The 26,100-nt window shown below is 33.8% G+C and overlaps 3 protein-coding genes across 3 annotated transcripts; all 3 read right to left on the reverse strand.

Annotated features, from left to right (window-relative positions):
* Window positions 1-1,387: 1,387 nt before the first annotated feature.
* On the reverse strand, window positions 1,388-3,396 carry LOC136275001 (uncharacterized). The gene has a single exon (XM_066083233.1). The coding sequence runs from the start codon at window positions 3,311-3,313 to the stop codon at window positions 1,769-1,771; it is 1,545 nt and encodes a 514-aa protein (XP_065939305.1). The 5' UTR covers window positions 3,314-3,396; the 3' UTR covers window positions 1,388-1,768.
* Window positions 3,397-13,387: 9,991 nt separating this feature from the next.
* On the reverse strand, window positions 13,388-15,097 carry LOC136274706 (uncharacterized). The gene has a single exon (XM_066082193.1). The coding sequence runs from the start codon at window positions 15,095-15,097 to the stop codon at window positions 13,388-13,390; it is 1,710 nt and encodes a 569-aa protein (XP_065938265.1).
* A 6,930-nt stretch (window positions 15,098-22,027) lies between these two features.
* On the reverse strand, window positions 22,028-25,423 carry LOC136274356 (uncharacterized). The gene has a single exon (XM_066080931.1). It carries the CDS (start codon window positions 25,327-25,329, stop codon window positions 23,644-23,646), a length of 1,686 nt encoding a protein of 561 aa, XP_065937003.1. The 5' UTR covers window positions 25,330-25,423; the 3' UTR covers window positions 22,028-23,643.
* Window positions 25,424-26,100: the final 677 nt, after the last annotated feature.

A 26,100-nucleotide genomic window follows, 5' to 3' on the forward strand; every position in this document is an offset into this window, starting at 1 on the left:
GACATCCAACAGTGACAATAACTTAAATGCTCTCTCAAGATATCCAACAATCTTGAAACCATAAATTTTAATCAAGCCTCCAACGGCATAAAATGTAAACAAGAATAGAATTGTATATTGGAATATTTTCAAACATTCAGGGCTGTTCCAGAATTAAATGTGTGGGGAGGTTGGGAGGAACATTTTTTTACCCCCACCACCCATTTTTTTTTCTATTTTTCCTGTCGCAAATATATCCAAAATACTACAATCTAAAAGAACTTGACCAAGATAATAGTGGTATAAACATTTGGTATAAATTTAATGAAAATCCGTCAAAATTTGTAGGCATGAGAGCGCTTACAAAAAAGTGTGATAAATCCGTCACAAAGTTCCATAACTCCAACAAAAAGTATCAACCAATGATGATTTTCAAACTTGACCAAGGTAATAGTAGTATAAATATTTGGTATAAATTTAATGAAAATCAGTCAAAATTTGTAGGCATGAGAGCGCTTACAAGGTCAATTTCTTTATAAAACGGAGTCGTTATTGTGGTCAAAGTCCCATAACTCCAACAAAAAGTATCGACCAATGATGATTTTCGAACTTGACCAAGGTAATAGTAGTATAAACATTTGGTATAAATTTAATGAAAATCTGTCAAAATTTGTAGGCATGAGAGCGCTTACAAGGTCAATTTTTGGATAAAACAGAGTCATTATTGTGATCAAAGTCCTATAACTCCAACAAAAAGTATCGACCAATGCTGATTTTCGAACTTGACCAAAGTATTAGTGGTATAAACATTTAGTATAAATTTAATGAAAATCGGTCAAAATTTGTAGGTATGAGAGCGCTTACAAAAAAGTGTGACGGACGGACACACGGACGCACGGACACACGGACGCACAGACGCACGGACGCACGGACGGACGCCCGGCATTTCTATGTCCCCGCACCGCGTTGCGGCGGGGGACAAAAATTAATATTACCTTCCTCTCGATCTGCTGTCTGCCCTAGTTATCAAACAGCGGAAAGGAATGGCGTCACTTCGGTATCACGTGAATTCACTTGTGATACAATAAATTTAACAATTATAAAATCAATCATTTCTGAATCTTTACTTAAAATCAAAGTAACTTTCACTTGTAGATTTATTCACTTTGTAACTTATATTCAATTATACATCAAATATCTATATATCAGCAAATAGTCATACACTGTAATATTAATAATTATTCAAAAAAGGATTATATCTATATACAAAAAGAAATATAACTGGCACCATAAAATGAACTCTATAATTAAACTGTATATACATGATTACATGCTACAATTTCAAATAAACACATTGAAGGTTTATACATGTTTTTTTATTTGCTCCAAATGTCCATATGTCATATCTTTATTGCTTCGTGACATTTACAATTAGTATTTGAAAATGTTACGATCCTACTTCCTACTTCAAGTAAGCGCAGTAATTGAGACAAATAAGTTAAAAATGTATCTGCACGGAGTCATATCCCTTACAAAATCTCAAAACAGGCATGAATAAAAATTATATAATTACATACAATGATAATATTGATTTGCAACTCATTCTATCTCTTCTACAAAATTTCCTAACAATATAGCATGCCTTAAACACTCACAAAAATGTTGATTTTAGAATCTGAAATTTCACTCTTTACATTCAATTACTAGTTTTTAGAAGAGTTTCCTTAATTATTATTGTACAAATCATCATGATCATACATTGTAGATTCGTAACATCGTTTCAAAATGGCTATTGGAAAGAAAGGCGACAGATTTGTTCTTTGGTCAGTTTCCTTTGCATAGTTTTCCGAATGGCTTCATGATCTAGCTTTCCATTTGCTAAAGCGGGAAATGTTTTAAACCCAACGATAACCTGCGGAACGTAAAGGCATTCAAGTAACTGGTTTTCTTCAGTTATATTGAATTCTTTTCGGAGGTAGTCCTGCATACTCTCCATGGAGTCCTCATTCTGTGGTTGGTAGATTATGGCGGCACTTGGAACATGATCTCCCGTTTCCATATCTTTTATTGGCAATACAATGGCAGCAATAACATTACTCTTTGCGTTGATAACATTTTCGATCTCGAATGGGTACATTTTTCTTCCAAAAACTTGAATCATTTCTTGCAGCCGCCCTTCTACAAACAAAAGACCATTTTCTGACACGTAACCGCCATCTTTAGGATAAAACCATCCGCTTTTCAATAACAAATCCTCAGTTTGTGGTGGAAGATCATGATTCAGATAACCAGTAAATCGTGTTTTGCTTCGAATCAAAATGTTCCCTCTCTGTCCAACAGGTTGAAGATGCCCATGGTCGTCTGTGATCTTTACTTCAACCCATGGACACGGACGAACGCCTAGTAACATATCTTGTACTCTGGCTTTGTCATCTGAGGTGAAAACTCTTGAACCAAGGTACCCCATTTCTGTCATTCCGTATAAAACTTGCAATTCGTCGCAAATTTTATCAATACATTCCAGGAGTGAGGCATGCACGACCACACCCGAAGTAACGGCTTTCTTTATTTTCAGGTGTATTTTCCTTTTCATTGCCAATTCAAGCATGGATGGAACCAAAAATGCTTTAATCGCCTTTTCTTTTGTAATAAGATTGGTTGCAGTTTTTACGGCATCAACTATGGAAGACGAATGTAATGTATTTGTCAATGTTACTCGCGTTCCACAAGCAGCCATTTCCCATGCAGGATAGCCTGCAACCCACGAGAACGGTCGGTCGTTGTAGAGAATATCTTCACCTGGCTGACGTAGAAGTAATGAGTAACAGTGCCAAGCTATTACCACAAGTGCATGATGAGAAGATGGGATTGCTTTTGGGAGACCGGAAGAACCTGAGCTCAAGGATACAAAACCTACGTCTTCTGGGTCGATTCTTGGAAGTTCCAAATCAAGATGGCGGGAGCATAACTCTGCAACTGTGTACGCTGATGACATACGTTCATTTGGGTAAAACAGAATTACGTTTTCCAGTGCAGGGATAGATTTGCATTCTACTTTGCCATTTCCCTTATCAACGACATATTCGGAAATATGACAATTTCGGCCCTCAACACCGGGATCCATGATTAGCATCTTTACACTCTCGACACTGTTCAACAACTTGGTAATCTGATCTTCCCTCTCTTGATAGGGCAAACATAGCGGACATCCCCCCGCCATCTGCACCCCAAAGTTAGCAATAAGCCATTCAGGGACATTTCTACCAGTAAGACCAATAATGTCACCTCTTTTAACACCCATCTGAACCAGTGTTTTGGCAAACTTGTTTGCCATGTCGTAGAGGTCCCCATATGTTAGTTCAAATCTCGCGTTGTCATCGTCAATGAAAATATACACAACCTTATCATGACTCTCTTCTGCTCTTCTATGTATGGAATATCCAATGCAGTGTTAGAACTTACGTAGCTGAAAGCCATTTTATACTTCTCGCGGCTGAGTTGTAAAATCAATCAGGACACTCCATCTGTCTGATATTTCTTTGCAGCGCGTAGCCTACTTTTCGTAACCTTTAAGCACGTAACCTACTGTTTGTAACCTTTGAAAACTGCCTGAGCTTATAAAATCAAGTGTAGATACTCGGGCGTTCCAACTCTGAATTAGCTGTTGAATCTTACAATTTTCGCAATTTTGCCCATCCATGAAATTAAAGTTAAGGGTAAAAAAGCTTGGCATTATATACAATGAACAATATATTTTATATAATTTACTACATAATCAAAGTGTTAATGTAACAGGGGTATTTGTTGTTTGTTGAAGAAATCAAATAAACGCCTGTTTGTGATCTAGGCATCTCCAGTATTTATTGGTATAGATAGTAAAAAATGAATAGCCCTACAATGAATAGCAACAATATAAATATATTACAATAGGAGCTAGTTGCGCTAAAGGGGAACAATTCTTTACATTAACCCATAATACTTAAATGAATTACTTTATGTATAAATTCATGTATCTAAAACATAGGTTTACAATGATATTCATTTATATCTATAAACAGATAAAGACATCACTATATCATTTTAAATCATAAAACACAGTTCATGTTATTCTTTTCTATCTAATAGTTGATATCTCACAAACTCATTCACTCTTACTGTGCATGATCTATTGTTTTAATTTGGCAAAATTATAGAATTCACTATTAATGTGATGTTGATAATGTGATGTTGTTAATGAAATGTTGAACTATTAATCAAAATTATTAGAATTAGTAATATTAACTTACCAAGAGGTAGAGTTTGTTACATTTCAAAAGTCAGCTTTCAGATTACAAAAAACCTCCACTCTCTTTGATGTGACAAAGAAATATCACAAAACATCTGCAAGAATATGGAGGGAAATCTCAACAACCAATAAAATCAAAGAAGACAAAACTAAAAACCAATTAAATACCTACATACATTATATATTTGGCCAGAACCTTAATTACAACCTTAAGGCAATTTATATCATGGTCAAGATAGCTGCCTGTTCTATTCAACTGACCATGACCAGATTTTTTAGTTTATAAAAGATTTTATTAGATACTTAAGTCTTACGTTTTAAGTTTATTTGTACAATAACTAATACATCACTATATTAATTTTATTATCAATAAGTTTATTAGTTTTATTTATAGATTTACTAATGTCATGATTAATAAATCTATAACTCCTACATTAACTTTATCGTTATAACGAGAAAAAATCTCGTTATTACGAGTAATTATCTCGTTATTACATGTTAATTATCTCATTAGAATGAGAAAAGATCTCGTTCGTTATTACGAGAAAAGATTTCGTCATTACAAGTTAATTATCTCATAATTAAGAGAAAAGATCCCACTATTACGAGAAAAAAATCTCGTTATAGCGAGAAAATATCTAGTAATTACGAAAGTTATATACGAGTTTATTATCTCGTTTTAACGAGAAAAGATCTCGTTCTCACGAGCTAACTAGCTCGTTTTTACAAGCTAATTATTTCGTAATAACGAGAAAAAATCTCGTTATATCGAGAAAATATCTTATAATTACAAGGAAGAGATCTTGTTATTACGAGTTAATTTTCTTGTTATAACGAGAAAAAATATCGTATTTACGAGATCTTTTCTCGTAATTACGAGATTTTTTCTAGTAATAAAATAGAGATAGAGAAAAGTTAAATAACTCTGAATTATGAGAGAAGACTTCGAGTTATCTAACTTTTCTCTATTTCTATTTCCTCGTAATTACGAGATTTTTACGAGCTAATTAACTCGTAATAACGTACGAGATCTCTTTCTAGTAATTATGAGATATTTTCTTTTTTTCACGAGATCTTTTCTCGTTATTTCTTTGTATCAGCTTCTTTTGGAATCTAAAGGTTTCCATCTGATGATGAGATTTTTTTTTCTTGCATTATCACCGCAGTGGGATAGGTTTGTCTAGCGTGAGACAGCATTGTGATATTTTTTGTCTTACATTGTGTATTACTACACTGCTTTAAAACGTAAACAAACGTTGTCTGCTGTAGCTAGGGATCTGCAGATTGATGAATTAAAATTATCCATTAAAGAGTCTTCTCGTTATCAAACATACTTCTTATACAAAAAAAATTCATGAAATTTTGACACAGTAAAACATATCATATAACCAAATGATTAAAACTTTTTAATCAAATTTGACCTCCTTGTTTTTGCATAAAGGTCAGGTCAATATCACTACCTTTTTCCTCAACTTAAACGATGATAAAAATAAATTAGTTCTTTGCAGTTATGTAGACATCTGTTTTAGATATGAAGATTCTATTCTTTAATGAAATGATAGAATATTACAATGTCTATCAGCTTATACTTCTAAATTGGAATAAATATTGAAACTTACCCCGCATTTCCTCTAATTTTCTTAATTTTTTAAAAAGATATCTTGATTATTTTCTTATGCTTCCAATATTAAAATATTTCTGATTTTTTACTTATTATGAAGAATTTATATAAAGATATAAATTGACAGAAAAGCTAATATATTGACCACTTAACCAGAGAGAAAAACTGATTTTAGGGATTTTTTTTTACACAAATCAATGTATAGAATTGGCGCTTTAAAAAGCTTATAAAAATGTGATTTGATAGGCAAATTTTATTTCAAAAACAAATTCTGAAACCCAGGTATCATATCATTAGCTCACATTAGTTAAAAAATCCAAAATGAATGTTATTGTTTGAAAAATGCCAATAGACTCATGATACTATGGCAATTATGAATTGCAAACACATGTGATATTTTCCTATGCTAATATTCCGCCAAAAATATAGTCCTTGTTAGATTCTAAACATTGATTACTATTTCTTTGCCAAGTTGTGTGATATTAGATAAGAAAGAAAAACATACTATGTTAATTTCCTTTCATAGTAATTTAATGGACAGTTAATCAAATTTACGTTTAAAAAGTCGAAAACCAGAAATGACTCCTTCCTTAAGTAACTCTTTTGCTTGATTATGTACATTTTATATAATATTTGTATTTTCGTGTGCCCTCATCTTGACATCTTGACTATTTGAAGCACGCGGAAGGATAAACCAAATGTAACCTATTAAACGTCATCACAGAAAGTTGTAAGACATCATTTTTTAAAAAATGTAAATAATGCAAGAAAAATAATCATACGGCACATGCTTCTTGATGCGATCGCTTGCGCTCCTTTTTTGTATTATAAATGACAGTAATGACACAACTGCTCGCGTCTGCTCGCTTTGCTGAATAGGCCTCAAATTATAGTAGATGATTTCATAGACAAACCTTTTTTTTTAAGGAAAAAAATCCAGAAGACAGGTGTGAAATTACAGTATCAAATAATTTTCTATATAAGCCAATTATCTTAGTAAGTTATAGACCTTCGGATATTAATACCAGCTGCATCGATCTATGTTCAAAGTTTAAAAAATTCAAAGCAAATGAAAACAATTTCTTTTTGGACATACACAAAAATGCATAATGGGAAAGTTAAGGAAAGGGAGTTGTTTGGTTTCTTCCACCGAATGTTTGGGTTAATTCAACCAGGATGTTATGCATTGATTGTTAACATTACAAACTTCAGAAATAATAGTGAACAAATGTATACAGGTTTATTTTTAATTTGTCAAAACACTACTCATATTCAGACTCTATCAAAAGCGGTGTCAAAGTAGTAAGACAATCATCCCCGCCTTGATTCAGGGGCGAATTTTAATATGAGGCGAAATAACGCGATATCTTTTTTATGTCATTAGTATTATAAAAAAAGGAATGTACATTGCTTTTTTACATTGAAATATGGCTTAACTGACCAGGAAAGCTACTGCAATGTCTATTATTATGCTCATACTTATCGTAGCCATCGTTTAAAAGCGCACACAAAATTTGATATAAAATTGAACCGAACAGCTTTAAACGAATAAAGCTGACGTTAACATCTAACTTTGCATCGCCGCCATTATATACTTGTACTATAAGGGATAGACTTGACAAGCATGAAGAAAAAAAGGGACAATAGGCCTTAACGGTCATCTGAGTACCATAGCCCCATACACAAACTTGTCGAAGAGTCTCATGTATGTATTCATAGTTTCATTCTAGAGTAGAAAAATTATAACATTGTTTAATGACGACCACCTCCCTGCATGAAATCATTCAAAAAGGACTATGAAATATACAATTTCAGCGAAAAACTTAAAGATCATTATAAAGTTTATGACCTGATATTGAAAAGCTACAAAATCTCTGATGGAAAATAATTTATCCATATTTGATAACTTTCAAGATAGGTTTTAGTGTATATGTTTTCAAAGATAAACTAAAACAAGGTGTCTAGCATTCATGCTTTATCTTAATCACATTCCCCATCCGCTGGGACAGATAGAAACTCTCCTTGTGGGCATTTAAAATCCCAACTTCATCAGCTATAAAGTGTTTCTCATTTTTCCTGTTCCATCATTTGAATATGCAACCTTAATAATCATTTATTCACCATCTGACATTTATACCTGTACTGCTTATCAGTGATTTTAGTTAGTCAATTATTACTTTTATATTAACAAGTATATTTCTTTATTTAGAAGGTTCAAAAACTGTTTTTGTTTTTGATGATAAAGTACTTGCATAACTCTTTTGATCATACAACTTCTTAATAACATTATATTCCATTATTAATGAATTAATATAAACAAGCAAAGGAAAATAACTATACTATGAAGAAGCTTCTTTCTTTCTCATTTTTAAAATATATGATTTTACTCATTTCTTTGATTGAAACTCCAGGGCAGAATTAATTAATAATACAAATATGAGTGTTTTGGCTCCGCCCTAGGTTTAAGTCCCTATATTGGGAAACATAAAATTTAAAATTTTGATAGATGGCTTTATTTTTTGTCTTTATATGCAGTCATTTTTTTCAGTATCAGTAAAAAAGTATCAGTATCAGAATCAGTAAAAAAGACGATTTTTAAAACATTAAATACATTAATACTATATAACCACTTTGGCAACAAGCATAGAGAAACGTGGGGTGGTACAGACAGAGATCTAGCAAATCGACGAAAAGCTACCAAAGGCAAGAGCAACAGACATAGGAAGCTGATGTGCATAGACGAGATAGCTGACATCAGAGAGGAAGCTAAATTGGGGAGAGATCTGTAGGATGGAACCACACCGTATCCAGTTTCTTTTAAGATCAGTATATGATCTGCTGCCATCGTAAACTAACCTTCACAAGTAGGACCTAACAGAAATTATGAACTGCAGTCTATGTGGAAAGAGGGGCGAAACACATATTATCATCATATAATGTCTCTTTGACACAAGGCAGGTACAGATGGAGACATTACCAAGTACTCGAAAAGCTAGACGACATCATAGAGAAGGACCGGAAGAAGAGAGGGCAGAAGAAAGACTATAAATATATCAACTTTGTTCAGGAAGGCGATCCAACAATAGGCTTGAACCCCGCAGGACAGGAGTCCTTCTTGGTTTAAGCGACATCATAGGAGATGCATGCAGACCTCAGACGAGGGCTGGTATTTCCAGACGTATTAACACCTTTGACCGCCCTGATATTGCATTATGGGCCCACAAAGGCAAAAAAGATAATAATGATGGAGCTTACGATGGGATGCATGGTTTTTACCAGTGGAGAATAAAGTGCAGGACAGAGGAAAAGCACCAGATAACAAGTATGTAACCTAGTTGTTTATTTAATAACTCCATTGACAACCTTATTATTAAAACGGTCACTTTCCATGCGTAAATCAATGTCTAATTATACCTGAGCTAATGGTATATGTAACGGTACATGAGCTATTGATATATGGCTATTTGCGGCTCTGAAAAAAATATTAATTGATTAATTATTTCACAAGAAAATCGTGTAAATGCATTGTTTCATTTTCCGAATTATTAAATTATCAAGAGTAACAATCTACATACTTTTTCCCCTCTTACTTTACAGGTTTAAACAATCGAAAATTACATTTTCACCATGACTTTAAAATAAAGAAAATTTGATTTGCGTAAATTTCATATACCGTTCTATGTTCTGGAAACATGAAGCAGAAAAAAACTTATATACAGTATAACCAGGATTCGATTTTTTTTCGCACATGTGGGGGAGTAAAGATTTTCAAAGATTTCATACATTTTCATTTAATGATTATATTGGCCCCGTCCTAGAGCCTAAAACCCTTTCCCAGGGGTCATGAATTTTACGATTTAGGTAGAAGTTTTCAAGGATATGGTTACAATGCTTTCAGTTTTTAACAAATATACATGGGAGTAAGGAAGGATCTAATACATTTTTACTATTGGGTCATATTGTCCCCACCCTATAGCCTGAACCCCTGAACCAGGGCCATGAATTTCACAATTTAGGTAGAGGGCTTCATGGATATCATAACCATGTATCAGGTTTATTTCTCACATGTGTGAGAGTAGAGAAACCTTAAATTTTGCTTTTTGACATACATGACATACATTAGGCTCCGCCTGTTGCGCCCCGGGGATGGTATAGCCATAAATTCCCAAATGTTCATGTCTTTTACCATAGAGATGCCTCACATTAAAAATGATAGCTATTGGCCATGTTTTTTAGGAAGTTAAAATTTTTAACGCACGACGCACGATTGACGACGCACGACGACGGACGAAGATCAATTGCAATAGTTCAACTGAAAGACACAGGTGACCTAAAAAAGGGAAAACCTTTATCGCCAGTCTTCAAAATCCTTATGCGTTGGAAGGGTTGGGGCAATTTAGAAAGTTTTACTTCCCCCCCCCCCCCCCTGTAAAATAATGCGAGAAAAAGGCAGCCCTACACCTTTCCTCTTCTTGATGCTACGTGCCTGATTATTGAGATTCCTAATTTAACGAGAGTAATTAATATTTGCGTTATACATGTAAAATCGCGAGAAACAACCCTCGCAGATTTTAAAATATCGCCATTATTTTCTGAAAATTGCCGAAAACTATAAGAAATTAGCATTCGCGACTTTTGTTCTCGCGATTTAATACACAACGGCGGGATTGCGTAATTAGGCATTTGCGTAAATTTAGAAATCTACAGAAGTAAACATATCAGAGAGTGTAGTTGTCAGTCATTTTACAATAAACTAGTAAACTCGTACAATTTTAGCTCCTTTTGCACATTCATAGTAAGATAAATTGAGAATTCACATCATACTTTATTACTAAACTGTTTATGCTCAATTATGCAAGAGATTATCAGCTCACTCCTTTATAGTCATGTGTACAATTATTATCCTTTTGGAGTCTTACAGGTTCTTACACAAGTAAATACACCTTTAACACGAAAGTATTTTATATAGTTCTTGATATCAGTTATGAGGGTAATTTTTATCAGGAAGTAAATGAGGACCAATGTACTGATAGCTGAATGACAAAAACTCACTTTAATTTGGTTGCAATGAGGATCTTAACGTTTTCCTGATTTGTAGCAGACAAAATCTTGAAAACTTTGTTATGCCCCTTTTATTTAAAGTAATATTTCACAAACAAGGGATTAAACGATTTATTGAAAAAAAAGTCCTATAATCTATAAGTACCAAGCATACATTATAATACCTCACCACCACCACCACCGCCACCACCACCGCCACCACCATCCCTTTATTTACCACAAAGAAACAAATATTGAACGTAACAAAAAAGTAAACATAGAATATGTTATAACATATAATTAATATTTTATTGGTCATTTTTCAACGACCCACACTGAGGGATATGACCCTAAGGTCATACTTCCTACTATATGAACCAAGTATTCTACAATTAAGTGGGTTATTTTTCTACGTTGAAAAAATGACCCCCGGTCAATATTCTACACAGGTCACTTTTTGTCATTACACCTGCATATATAAAATATATAAAATTATAAAATCAATCGTTGCAGAATAAGATTTTCTGAATCTTTACTTAAAATCAAAGTATATTTCACTTGTAGTCCATTTATACTTTATATATACATCAAATATCTATATCAGCAAAAAATTTACACTAGAATTTTAGTTAGAATTCAAAAAAGGATTTTACCTATATACAAAAAGGACCTAAACTGGCACAATTAAATGTACGCTATAATTTAACTGTATATACATGTTATATGTATATACATAATGGTTTTAATTTGCTACAAATGCCCTCAATTACATTTGTCAAATTTTAATTGCTTCATGATACTTACAACTAGTATTTAAAAGTGTTAAGATAAGTAAAAATTTATATTATTGTGTTAAGACAAATCATACTTCAAGTAAGCGCAGCAAGTTAGACAAAGCAGTTAAAATGTATCAGCACGGAGTCATCTTCTTTAGAAAATCTCGAAACATGCATTAATAAAACTTATATGCAATTATAAAAATATCTATTTGTAGGATACAAAATTGACCCATACATCAGACATTTTTTTGCTTGTCGAGATTTTTTATAAGTCTGGTCCCCCCTCCCCCATTCAATTTGCTTCCGACACCACTATACATAGTTCTTCGAAAAACCTAATTAGATAATCGGCGTGCAAAATCATTATACAGACGTACATTCTAGAAAAATACTAGTATACATTTCATTTTATCTCTTCAACAAAAGTTTCTCACTATATATGCCTTAAACACTCATGAAATTGTTGATTTTATAATTTCAAATTTGATTCATCATATTTAGTTACAAGAATTTGGAAGATTGTCCTTATATATCAGTGTACAAATCATCCTGATCATACATTGCAGATTTGTAGCATCGTTTTAAAATAACTATTGTAAAGAAAGGCAACCGTTTTGTAGAAAGTGATCGGAACAGATCCATGAGTGGTCGCCTGGTTCCCACTTATCTCTATTGACGGCTTTGACCCACATCCTTCGTTTTCTCTTGTCTTTCGGAAAGCGAAAGAAACTTACCCCCCCCCCCCCCTCGATCTCGCGTCAGCATTTAAGACATTACGGCACTTGTAAACACAATAAGTTTTCACCATTTCCGTCGAGTTCCTACATACGCTGTATCCACTCGGAAGCGTATATGCATGCATGCGCCATTATTGCGGGACAGATACATTAAAAAGGTTTATTATAAAATCAATCATTTCTGAATCTTTTACTTAAAACCAAAGTATATTTCACTTGTAGATTTATTCACTTTGTAACATATATTTAATTATATACCAAGTATATATATATATATATATATATATATATATATATATATATATATATATATATATATATATATATATATATATATATATATATATATATATATATATATAGTCATTCACTGTAACATTAATAATAATTCACAAAAGGATTATACCAATATACAAAAAGAACCTTAACTGGCACCATAAAATGAACTCTAAAATTTAACTGTAGATACATGATTACTTGATACAATTTCAAATAAACACATTGAAGGTTTATACATGTTTTTTTATTTGCTCCAAATGTCCTCAATAAATATGTCATATTTTTATTACTTCGTGACATTTACAATTAGTATTTGAAAATGTTACGATCCTACTTCCTACTTCAAGTAAGCGCAGTAATTGAGACAAATAAGTTAAAAATGTATCTGCACGGAGTCATATCCTTTACAAAATCTCAAAACATGCATGAATAAAAATTATATAATTACATATAATTACAATATTATTGATTTGCAACTCATTTTATCTCTTCTACAAAATCTCCGTACAATAGAGCATGCCTTAAACACTCACAAAAATGTTGATTTTAGAATCTGAAATTTCACTCGTCACATTCAATTACTAGATTTTAGAAGATTTTCCTTAATTATTATTGTACAAATCATCATGATCATACATTGTAGATTCGTAACATCGTTTCAAAATGGCTATTGGAAAGAAAGGCGACCGATTTGTTCTTTGGTCAGTTTCCTTTGCATAGTTTTCCGAATGGCTTCACGATCTAGCTTTCCATTTGCTAAAGCGGGAAATGTTTTAAACCCAACGATAACCTGCGGAACGTAAAGGCATTCAAGTAACTGGTTTTCTTCCGTTATATTGAATTCTTTTCGGAGGTAGACCTGCATACTCTCCATGGAGTCCTCATTCTGTGGTTGGTAGATTATGGCGGCACTTGGAACATGATCTCCCGTTTCCATATCTTTTATTGGCAATACAGTGGCAGCAATAACATTACTCTTTGCTTTGATAACATTTTCGATCTCGAATGGGTAAATTTTTATTCCAAAAACTTGAATCATTTCTTGCAGCCGACCTTCTACAAACAAAAGACCATCTTCAGTCACGTAACCGCCATCTTTAGGATAAAACCATCCGCTTTTTAATAACAAATCCTCAGTTGGTGGTGGAAGATCGTGATTCAGATAACCAGTAAATCGTTTTTTGCTTCGAATCAAAATGTTTCCTCTCTGTCCAACAGGTTGAAGATGCCCATGGTCGTCTGTGATCTTAACTTCAACCCATGGAGAGGGACGAACTCCTAGTAACATATTTTGTACACTGGATTTGTCATCTGAGGTGAAAACTCTTGAACAAACGATCCCCATTTCTGTCATTCCGTATGTAACTTGCAACTCGTCGCAAATTTCATCAATACATTCCAGGAGTGAGGTATGCGCCACCACACCCGAAGTAATGGCTCTCTTTATTTTCAGGGGTATTTTCCTCCTCATTACCAATTCAAGGATGGATGGAACCAAAAATGCTTGAGTCGCCTTTTCTTTTGTTATAAAATTGGTTGCAGTTTTTACGGCATTAACCATGGAAGACGAATGTAGTGCATTTGTCAGTGTAACTCGTGTTCCACAAGCAGCCATTTCCCAAGCAGGGTAGCCTGCAATCCACGAGAACGGTCGGTCGTTGTAGAAGATGTCTTTATCCGCCCTGTGTAGAAATTGTGAGTAACAGTGCCAAGCTATCACGACCAGTGCGTGGTGTGAAGAGGGGATTGCTTTTGAGAACCCGGAAGAACCTGAGGTCAAGGATACAAGAGCTACGTCTTCTGGGTCGATTCTTGGAAGTTCCAAATCAACATGGCGGGAGCATAACTCTGCAACTGTGTACGATGATGACATTCGTTCATTTGGGTAAAACAGAATTACGTTTTCCAGTGCAGGGATAGATTTGCATTCTACTTTGCCATTTCCCTTATCAACGACATATTCGGAAATATGACAATTTCGGCCCTCAACACCGGGATCCATGATTAGCATCTTTACACTCCCGACACTGTTCAACAATTTGGTAATCTGATCTTCCCTCTCTTGATAGGGCAAACATAGCGGACATCCCCCCGCCATCTGCACCCCAAAGTGAGCAATAAGCCATTCAGGGACATTTCTACCACTAAGACCTATAATGTCACCTCTTTTAACACCCATCTGAACCAGTGTTTTGGCAAACTTGTTTGCCTTGTCGTAGAGGTCCCCATATGTTAGTTCAAATCTCGCGTTGTCATCGTCAATGAAAATATACACAACCTTATCATGACTCTCTTCTGCTCTTCTTTTCAGTAAATCTGGGTACGTGGTGTATGGAATGTCCAAAGCAGTGTTAGAACTTACGTAGCTGAAAGCCATTTTATACTTCTTGCGGCTGGAGTGGTACGATCAAATGAGGACAGTCCCTCGGTCTGATATCTCTTCACAGCATGTAACCTACTTTTTGTAACTGTCTGGGTTTACAAAATGAATTGCAGATAACTTTCAAAACTGTCTGGGTTTATAAAATGAAGTGTAGATAACTCGGGCGTTCCATCTCTGAATTAACTGTTGAATCTTACAATTTTCGCAATTTTGTCCATCCGTCTTTTACCACGTAAATTATATATGCATATGTACGGTGTTATAAAAATCGTATAAATTTTTATATATATGAATTTTTATTTTACATTGAGTTGTTATGGATTAAAAGTCGCATGTCAACTAATATTATATCAGATTCTCAATCTTACATATTGCATACTGTAGATTATATACATATAATACACATAAATTAACAGAAGAAGTAAGCCGGCGTAAAAAAAAAAAACAGACTGCAGGAACATGTGTTTATGTAACTATGGTCACAAACGTAGCATAGTAAAAATGAACTGAATATTCATATAAAAAAGCGGTCGGGATTATAAGATAGTGCACATGAATAAAAAAAAATCATGAAATTTTGACACAGTCAAACATATCATATAACCAAATGATTCTAACATTTTAACATTTTAATAACATTTGACCTCCATGTTTTTGCATAAAGGTCAGGTCAATGTCACTACCTTTTCCCTCAACTTCAAGGATGATAAAAATAAATTAGTTCTTTGCAGTTATGTAGAAATCTGTTTAAGATATGAAGATTCTATTCTTTAATGAAATGATAGAATATTACAATGTGTATTAGCTTATACTGCTAAATTGGAATAAATATTGAAACTTAGCCCGCATTTCCTCTAATTTTCTTAAATTTTTTTGAAGATAATTTTATTATTTTCTTATGCTTCCAATATTAAAATATTTCTGATGTTTTAATTATTATGAAGAATTTATCTAAAGATATAAATTGACAGAAAAGCTGACATATTGACCACTTAACCTGAGAGAAAAACTGCTTATTTTTACACAAATCAATGTATAGAATTTGCGCTTTAAAAAGCTTATAAAAATGTAATTTGATGGGCAAATCTTATTTCAAAAACAAATTCTGAAACCCAAGTATCATATCATTAGCTCACATTAGTTAAAAACATTAATGTTATTGTTTTGAAAATGCCAAATAGACTCATGATACTACGGCAATTCTGAATTGGAAAAAAACATGTGATATTTTCCTATGCCAATATTCCGCCAAAAATATAGTCCTTGTTAGATTCTAAACATTGATTACTATTTCTATACCAAGTCTTGACATCTTGAATATTTGAAGCGCGCGGAAGGATAAACCGAAAGTAATCTTTTGTACGTCATAACAGAAAATTGTAAGACATCATTTTTAAAAAAGAATGTAAATAATGCAAGAAAAATAATCATACGGCACATGCTTCTTGATGCTATCGCTTGCGCTCCTTTTTTGTATTATAAATGACGGTTATGACAAAACAGCTCGCGTCTCCTCGCTTTGCTGAATAGGCCTCAAATTATAGTAAATGATTTCATAGACACACCTTTTTTTAACAAAAATAAAATCCAGAAGAGAGGTGTGAAATTGAAAGCTGCAAGGCGATTTTTTGGCAATTACGGTATCAAATAATTTTCTATAAAAACCAATTATCTTAGTAAATTATAGACCTTCGCATATTAACACCAGCAGAATTGATCTCCGTTCAAAGTTTTAAAAATTCAAAGCAAATGAAAACAATTTCTTTTTGGACACACAAAAAACCGAACCAAAATGCATAATGGGAAAGTTAAGGAAAGGGACTTGTTTGGTTTCTTCCACCGAATGTTTGGGTTTATTCAACCAGGACGTTATGCAATGATTGTTAACATTACAAACTTCAGAAATAATAGTGAACAAATGTATACAGGTTTATTTTTAATTTGTCAAAGCATTACTCATATTCAGACTCTATCAAAAGCGATGTCAAAGTAGTAAGACAATCATCCCCGCCTTGATTCAGGGGCGAATTTTAAAATGAGGCGAATAAACGCGATACTTTTTTTATGTCATTAGTATTGTAAAAAATATAGGAATGTACATTGCTCTTTTACATTGAAATATGGCTTAACTGACCAGGAAAGCTACTGCAATGTCTATTATTATGCTCATACTTATCATAGCCATCGTTTAAAAGCGCACACAAAATTTGATGTAAATTGAACCGAACAGCTTTAAACGAATAAACCTGACGTTAACTTCTAACTCTGCATCGCCGCCATTATATACTCTGAATTAAGTTGTGTAAGTACAGGCCACAGCATCGTTTATGATAGTGGAAGGGAAACACTTGACAAGCATAAAGAAAAAGAGGGACAATAGGCCTTAACGGTCATCTGAGTACCATAGCCCCATACACAAACTTGTCGAGGAGTCTCATGTATGTATTTATAGTTTCATTCTAGAGTAGTAAAATTATAACATTGTTTAATGACGACCACCTCCCTGCATGAAATCATTCAAAAAGGACTATGAAATATAAAATTTCAGCGAAACACTTAAAGATCATTATAAAGTTTATGACCTGATATTGAAAAGCTGCAAAATCTCTGATGGAAAATAATTTTTCCATATTTGTTAACTTTCAAAATAGGTTTTATGTGTATATCTTTTCATAGATAAACTAAAACAAGGTGTCTAGCATGTATGCTTTATCTTAATCACTTCCCCATCCGCTGGGACAGATACAAACTCTCCTTGGGCATTTAAAAATCCCAACTTCAACAGCTATAAAGTGTTTCTCATTTTTCCTGTTCCATCATTTGAATATTCAACCTTAATGATCATTTATTCACCATCTGACATTTATACCTGTACTGCTTATCAGTGATTTTAGTTAGTCAATTATTACTTTTCTATTAACAAGTATATTTCTTTATCTAGAAGGTTCAAAAACTGTTTTTGTTTTTGATAATAAAATACTTGCATAACTCTTTTGATCATACGACTTCTTAATTACATTATATTCCATTATTAATTAACTAATAAAAACAAGCAAAGGAAGATAACTACATTATGAAGAAGCTTCTTTCTTTCTCATTTTTAAAATATATGATTTTACTCATTTCATTAATTGAAACTCCAGGGCAGAATTAATTAATAAGACAAATATGAGTGTTTTGGCTCCGCCCTAGGTTTAAGTCCCTATATTGGGAAACATAAAATTTAAAATTTTGATAGATGGCTTTATTTTTTGTCTTTATATGCAGTCATTTTTTTTCAGTATCAGTTAAAAAGTATCAGTATCAGAATAAATTAAAAAAGACGATTTTTTAAACATTAAATACATTAATACTATATAACTACTTTGGCAACAAGCATAGAGAAACGTGGGGTGGTACAGACAGAGATCTAGCAAATCGACGAAAAGCTACCAAAGGCAAGAGCAACAGACATAGGAAGCTAATGTGCATAGAAGAGATAGCTGACATCAGAGAGGAAGCTAAATTGGGGAGAGATCTGGAGGATGGAACCACACCGTATCCAGTTTCTTTCAGTATATGATCTGCTGCCATCGCAACCAACTTTCACAAGTAGGACCTAACAGAAATTACGAACTGCGATCTATGTGGAAAGAGGGGCGAAACACATATTATCATCATATAATGTCTCTTTGACACAAGGCAGGTACTAGCTGCAATAATGTAGCCCTCACGATTTTTTTTATTTTGGGAGAGGGCTACAACTCCATTGGATCTCCGTAATGGTGCAAGTGCGGGAGTGATTCACTCCCGCGACGATTTCGTCTCAAATCGTATATAAATGACAATAACATTTGCATTTCTTACCTGAACTCCAACGTTGTAGATGTCTAAGGTATAATCTAATCTAAAAATATCAAGTATAGTCCATATATCGGTTATTTTTCGTGTATGTCAACAACGTAAGTTGAATTTGTCCGCCATGTTTACTGACTTGAACGGTTTTATTTTGGGACAGCCAATGAGAGTTTAGGAGCGGATCTTGAACTGAATATAGGAATTCCCCTATTTTAAACATAATTAACGCGGTAAATATGAATTTTTCATTACATACCATTTCCTTAAATGATGTTTTAGTGATAGAATGTGGTAAGATCGATTATTAACACTGACATTCACGTTATCAAGCCCATCAAAACTCCAAGCGTAAATCCCATAAAATCACGCGAGAACTGTCATGGCTGCTGAAAAAGACGACTGGTAAACATGCTGATGTGTTCTATCTGGTTTTGATTGATGTACGGTTAGTTTGTTCAACCTGAATTAAAAAATCATTTTATCTAAAGGAAATCAAATATAAAATCGATCTTTTCAGACAGAAGTCAGCCGCATTAAAAAAATAATTTTGCACCATTACGGAGATCCTGTGGAATTGTAGCCCTCTCCAGTAAACATAAGATATAAAAAAAATCGAAAAGGAGGTACAGATGGAGACTTGACCAAGTACTCAGAAAGCTAGACGACATCATAGAAAAGGAACGGAGGAAGAAGAGAGGGCAGAAAAAAGAGTATAAATATATCAACTTTGTTAAGGAAGGCGATCCAACAACAGGCTTGAAACCCGCAGGACATGAGTCAATCTTGGTTTAAACAACAACATAGGAGATGAATGCAGACCTCAGACGAGGGCTGGTATTTCCAAACGTTATCAAATCTTTTGACCGCCCTGATATTGCATTATGGGCCCACAAAGGCAAAAAGATAATAATGATGGAGCTTCCGGTCCGCAGCAAAGGATGGGATGCATAGTTTTTACCAGAGTAGAAAAAAAAATGTGCAGGACGGAGGACAAGCACCAGATAACAAGCATGTAACCTAGTTGTTTATTTGATAATGCCATTGACAACCTTATTAAAACGGTCACTTTCCATGCGTAAACTAATGTCTAATTTTACCTGAGCTACTGGTTTATGTAACGGTACATGAGCTATTGATCTATGGCTGTGTGCGTCTCTGAAAAAAATTATTAATTGGTTAATTATTTCACATTAAGAAAATCGTGTAAATGCATGGTTTCTTTTTCCGAATTGTTCATTATTAAATTATCAAGAGTAACAATCTACATACTTTTTCCCCTCTTACTTTACAGGTTTAAACAATCGTAAATTACATTTTCACCATGACTTTGAAATAAAGAAAATTTGATTTGCGTAAATTTTATATACAGTTCTATGTTCTGGATCGCGGAAAAAAAAATGAAGCAGAAAAAACCTTTTATACAATATAACCAGGATTCGACTTTTTTCCGTACATGTGTGGGAGTAAAGATTTTTTAAGATTTGATAGATTTTCATTATATGATTATATTGTCCCCGTCCTAGAGCCTAAAACCCTTTCCCAGGGGTCATCAATTTAACGAATTATGTAGAAGTCTTCATGGATATGGTTACAATGCTTTCAGTTTTTAACAAATATATATGGGAGTCAAGAAGAATCAAATACATTTTTTCTATATGGTCATATTGTCCCCACCCTATAGCCTGAACCCGTGAACCAGGTCCATGAATTTCACAATTGAGGTAGAAGGCTTCATGGATATCATAACAATGTATCAGGGTTTTTTTCTCACATGTGTGAGAGTAGAGAAACCTTAAAGTTGGCTTTTTGACATAAATGACATACATTAGCTTCCGCCTGTGGCGCCCCGGGGGTGGTATAGCCATAAATTCCCAAATGTTCATGTCTTTTACCATAGGGATGCTTCACATTAAAAATGATAACTATTGGCCTTGTTTTTTAAGAAGTAAAAATTGTTAACGCACGACTCACGATTGACGACGCACGACGACGGACGAAGATCAATTGCAATAGGTCAACTGAAAGACTCAGGTGACCTAAAAAAGGGAAAACCTTTATCGCCAGTCTTCAAAATCCTAATGCGTAAGAAGGGTATGGAGCAATTTAGAAATTTTTACCTGCCCCAATTCTACGTGTAAACTTTAAAATAATGTGAGAAAAAGTAAAATGCAGCCCTACACCTTCCCTCTTCTTGATGCTATGTGCCTGATTATTGAGATTCCTAATTAAACGAGAGTAATTAATATTTGCGTTATTCACGTAAAATCGCGAGAAGCAACCCTCGTGGATTTTAAAATATCGCCATTATTTTCTGAGAATTGCCGAAAACTATAAGAAATTAGCATTCGCGACTTTTATTCTCGCGATTTAATACACAACGGCGGGATTTCGGAATTAGGCATTTGCGTAAATTAAGAAATCTACAGAAGTAAACATATCAAAGAGTGTAGTTGTCAGTCATTTTACAATAAACTAGTAAACTCGTACAGTTTTAGCTCTTTTTGCACATTCATAGTTAGATCAATTGAGAATTCGCATCATATGGTATATATTTTATTACTAAACTGTTTATGCTCAATTATGCAAGGGATTATCAGATCACTCCTTTATAGTCATGTATACAATTATTATCCGTTTGGAGTCTTACAGGTTCTTATATAAGTAAATACACCTTTAACACGGAAGTATTTTATATAGTTCTTGATGTCAGTTATAAGGGTAATTTTTATCAGGAAGTAAATGAGGACCAATGTACTGATAGCTGAATGACAAAAACTCTCTTTAATTCGGTTGCAATGAGGATCCTAACGTTTTCCTGATTTGTAGCAGACAAAATCTTGAAAACTTTTTTTGCCTCTTTTATTAAAAGTAATATTTCACAAACAAGGGATTAAACGATTTATTGAAAAAAAGTCCTTTTATCTTTAAGTACCAAGCATACATTATAATACCTCACCACCACCACCACCACCACCACCGCCATCACTTTATATACCACAAAGAAACAAATATTGGACGTAACAAAAGTAAACCTAGAATATGTTATAACATATAATTAATATTTTATTGGTCATTTTTCAACGACACACACTGAGGGAAATGACCCTAAGGTCATACTTCCTACTATGTGATCCAAGTATTCTACAATTAAGTGGGTCATTTTTCTACGTTGAAAAAATGACCCCCGGTCAATATTCTACAGAGGTCACTTTTTCGTCATTGCACCTGCATATATAAAATTTACAAAATTATAAAATCAATCGTTGCAGAATAAGATTTTCTGAATCTTTACTTAAAATCAAAGTATATTTCACTTGTAGTCCATTGATACTTTATATATACATCAAATATCTATATCAGCAAAAATTTTACACTCTAATTTTAGTTAGAATTCAAAAAAGGATTTTACCTATATACAAAAAGGACCTAAACTGGCACTATAAAATGTACGCTATAATTTAACTGTATATACATGTTATATGTATATACATAATGTTTTTAATTTGCTACAAATGCCCCCAATTACATATGTCATATTTTAATTGCTTCGTGACACTTACAACTAGTATTTAAAAGTGTTAAGATAAATAAAAATTTATATTATTGTGTTAAGACAAATCATACTTCAAGTAAGCGCAGCAAGTTAGACAAATAAGTTAAAATGTATCAGCACGAAGTCATCTTCTTTACAAAATAATCTCGAAACATGCATTAATAAAACTTATATACAATTATAAAAATATCTATTTGTAGGTTACAAAATTGACCCATACATCAGATCTTTTTTTGCTTGTCAAGATTTTTGGTAAGTGTAGTCCCCCCTCCCCATTCAATTTGCTTCCGACGCCACTATACATAGTTCTTTGAAAAACCTAATTAGATAATCGGCGTACAAAATCATTATACAGTCGTACATTCTAGAACATTGAAAAATACTAGTATATATGGCATGTCAAACGTTGCAATATTCGATCTTTCCATTTGTATTTTATAAATATTCATTTGTATTGTATAATTTCATTTATATTGTATATATTTTTATTTGTATTCTATAATTTTCCATTTGTATTCTAAAATTTTCCACTAGTATTGTATAATTTTCAATTTGTTTTGTATAATTATAGAATACAAATAGAAAATTATACAATACAAATGTAAAATTAAACAATATAAATGGAAAATTATACAATACAAATGTAAAATTAAACAATATAAATGGAAAATTATACAATACAAATGTAAAATTAAACATAATAAATGGACAATTATACAATACAAATGGAAAATTATAGAATACAAATGGAAAATCATACGATACAAATAAATATTTATACAATACAAATGGAAAATTCTAGAATACAAATGGAAATTATAGAATACGAATGAAAGTTATACAATACAAATGGAAAATTATATAATACAAATGGAAAATTATACAATACGAATGGAAAAGAACGAATATTGCAACGTTTGACATGCCATAAGTATACATTTCATTTTATCTTTTCAACAAAAGCTTCTCCTATATATGCCCTAAACACTCATGAAATTGTTGATTTTATAATTTCAAATTTGATTCATCATATTTAGTTACAAGAATTTGGAAGATTGTCCTTTATTATTAGTGTACAAATCATCCTGATCGTACATTGCAGATTTGTAGCATCGTTTTAAAATGGTTATTGGAAAGATAGGTGAGCGTTTTATTCTTTGGTCAGTTTCCTTTGCATAGTTTTCCGAATGGCTTCACGATCTATCTTTCCATTTGCTAAAGTGGGAAATGTTTTAAACCCAACGATAACCTGCGGAATGTAAAGGCATTCAAGTAACTGGTTTTCTTCCGTTATATTGAATTCTTTTCGGAGGTAGTCCTGCATACTCTCCATGGAGTCCTCATTCTGTGGTTGGTAGATTATCGCGGCACTTGGAACATGATCTCCCGTTTCCATTTCTTTTATTGGCAATACAATGGCAGCAATAACATTACTCTTTGCTTTGATAACATTTTCGATCTCGAATGGGTATATTTTTCTTCCGAAAACTTGAATCATTTCTTGCAGCCGCCCTTCTACAAACAAAAGACCATCTTCTGACACGTAACCGCCATCTTTAGGAAAAAACCATCCGCTTTTCAATAACAAATCCTCAGTTTGTGGTGGAAGTTCGTGATTCAGATAACCAGCAAATCTTTTTTTGCTTCGAATCAAAATGTTTCCTCTCTGTCCAACAGGTTGAAGATGCCCATTGTCGTCTGTAATCTTTACTTCAACCCAAGGACACGGACGAACGCCAAGTAACATATCTTGTACTCTGGATTTGTCATCTGAGGTGAAAACTCTTGAACAAACGAAACCCATTTCTGTTATTCCGTATACAACCTGCAACTCGTCGCAAATTTCATCAATACATTCCAGGAGTGAGGTATGCGCCACCACACCCGAAGTAATGGCTCTCTTTATTTTCAGGGGTATTTTCCTTTTCATTACCAATTCAAGCATGGATGGAACCAAAATTGCTTGAGTCGCCTTTTCTTTTGTAATAATATTGGTTGCAGTTTTAACGGCATCAACCATGGAAGACGAATGTAGTGCATTTGTTAGTGTAACTCGCGTTCCACAAGCAGCCATTTCCCATACAGGATAGCCTGCAATCCACGAGAACGGTCGGTCGTTGTAGAAGATGTCTTTATCCGCCCTGTGTAGAAGTTGTGAGTGCTCGTGCCAAGCTAACACGACCAGTGCGTGGTGTGAAGAGGGGATTGCTTTTGGGAGACCGGAAGAACCTGAGCTCAAGGATACAAGAGCTACGTCTTCTGGGTCGATTCTTGGAAGTTCCAAATCAAGATGGCGGGAGCATAACTCAGCGACTGTGTACGCTGATGATATACGTTCATTTGGGTAAAACAGAATTACGTTTTCCAGTGCAGGGATAGATTTACATTCTACTTTGCCATTTCCTTTTTCAACGACATATTCGGAAATATGACAATTTCGGCCCTCAACACCGGGATCCATGATTAGCATCTTTACACTCCCGACACTGTTCAACAACTTGGTAATCTGATCTTCCCTCTCTTGATAGGGCAAACATAGCGGACATCCCCCCGCCATCTGCACCCCAAAGTTAGCAATAAGCCATTCAGGGACATTTCTACCACTTAGACCAATAATGTCACCTCTTTTAACTCCCATCTGAACCAGTGTTTTGGCAAACTTGTTTGCCTTGTCGTAGAGGTCCCCATATGTTAGTTCAAATCTCGCGTTGTCATCGTCAATGAAAATATACACAACCTTATCATGACTCTCTTCTGCTCTTCTTTTCAGTAAATCTGGGTACGTGGTGTATGGAATATCCAATGCAGTGTTAGAACTTAAGTAGCTCAAAGCCATTTTTTTACTTCTCGCGGCTGGAGTGGTAAGCAATCCCTCGGTCTGATATCTAACCTACTTTTCGTAAGTGTCTGGGTTTAAAAAATAAGGAGCAGATAACTTTCAAAACTGTCTGGGTTTATAAAATGAAGTGTAGATAACTCGGGCGTTCCATCTCTGAATTAGCTGTTGAATCTTACAATTTTTGCAATTTTGTCCATCCGTCATTTACCACGTAAATTATATATGCATATGTACGGTGTTATAAAAATCGTACAATTTTTTATATTGTGAACACGAATTCTTAAATCGTACTAACTGATTTCTTAATAAAAAAAAAAAGAGAAAAGAAAAAAAACACGATTATTTATGAATCGTACAAAAGACTATTGATGACGCACAACCCAATAATTTGAGCAAATCCTGATTTCAACAGTTGTACAGTTTTTCATGTTTTATTTCTCATTTGAAAATGTGGAGTTTGTAAACTATTGCCAGGTTCAAAAGTTAAAAAATTCATTTTGCAGAGTGGAGACATTGTCCGGACAAGGACAACAGATGGATGGGTGATTATTAATGAGAATGCACCGTTATGGTTATATCAGTTGTAAGTTAAGGTGTTGAAAGACCGATCGGAGGACGAAGATCAGAGGATCGCAAAATAATTTTTACCCATGAGTTTTAAGCAAATCCTCCACCTCATAGGCGTCGGAACCGGGGGGGGGGGGGGCTAGGAGGGGCTTAGCCCCCCCCCCCCCCCCACTTTTTTTTTGCAAAGTTAGACCTAACCAT

Source organism: Magallana gigas, chromosome 4, assembly GCF_963853765.1.
Source record: "Magallana gigas chromosome 4, xbMagGiga1.1, whole genome shotgun sequence".
Lineage (NCBI taxonomy): Eukaryota > Metazoa > Mollusca > Bivalvia > Ostreida > Ostreidae > Magallana > Magallana gigas.

Bases quoted from the DNA above. Each gene is read 5' to 3' on its own strand.
- LOC136274706 (XM_066082193.1), bottom strand. From the start codon at position 15,097: ATGGCTTTCAGCTACGTAAGTTCTAACACTGCTTTGGACATTCCATAC.
- LOC136275001 (XM_066083233.1), bottom strand. From the start codon at position 3,313: ATGGCAAACAAGTTTGCCAAAACACTGGTTCAGATGGGTGTTAAAAGA.
- LOC136274356 (XM_066080931.1), bottom strand. From the start codon at position 25,329: ATGGCTTTGAGCTACTTAAGTTCTAACACTGCATTGGATATTCCATAC.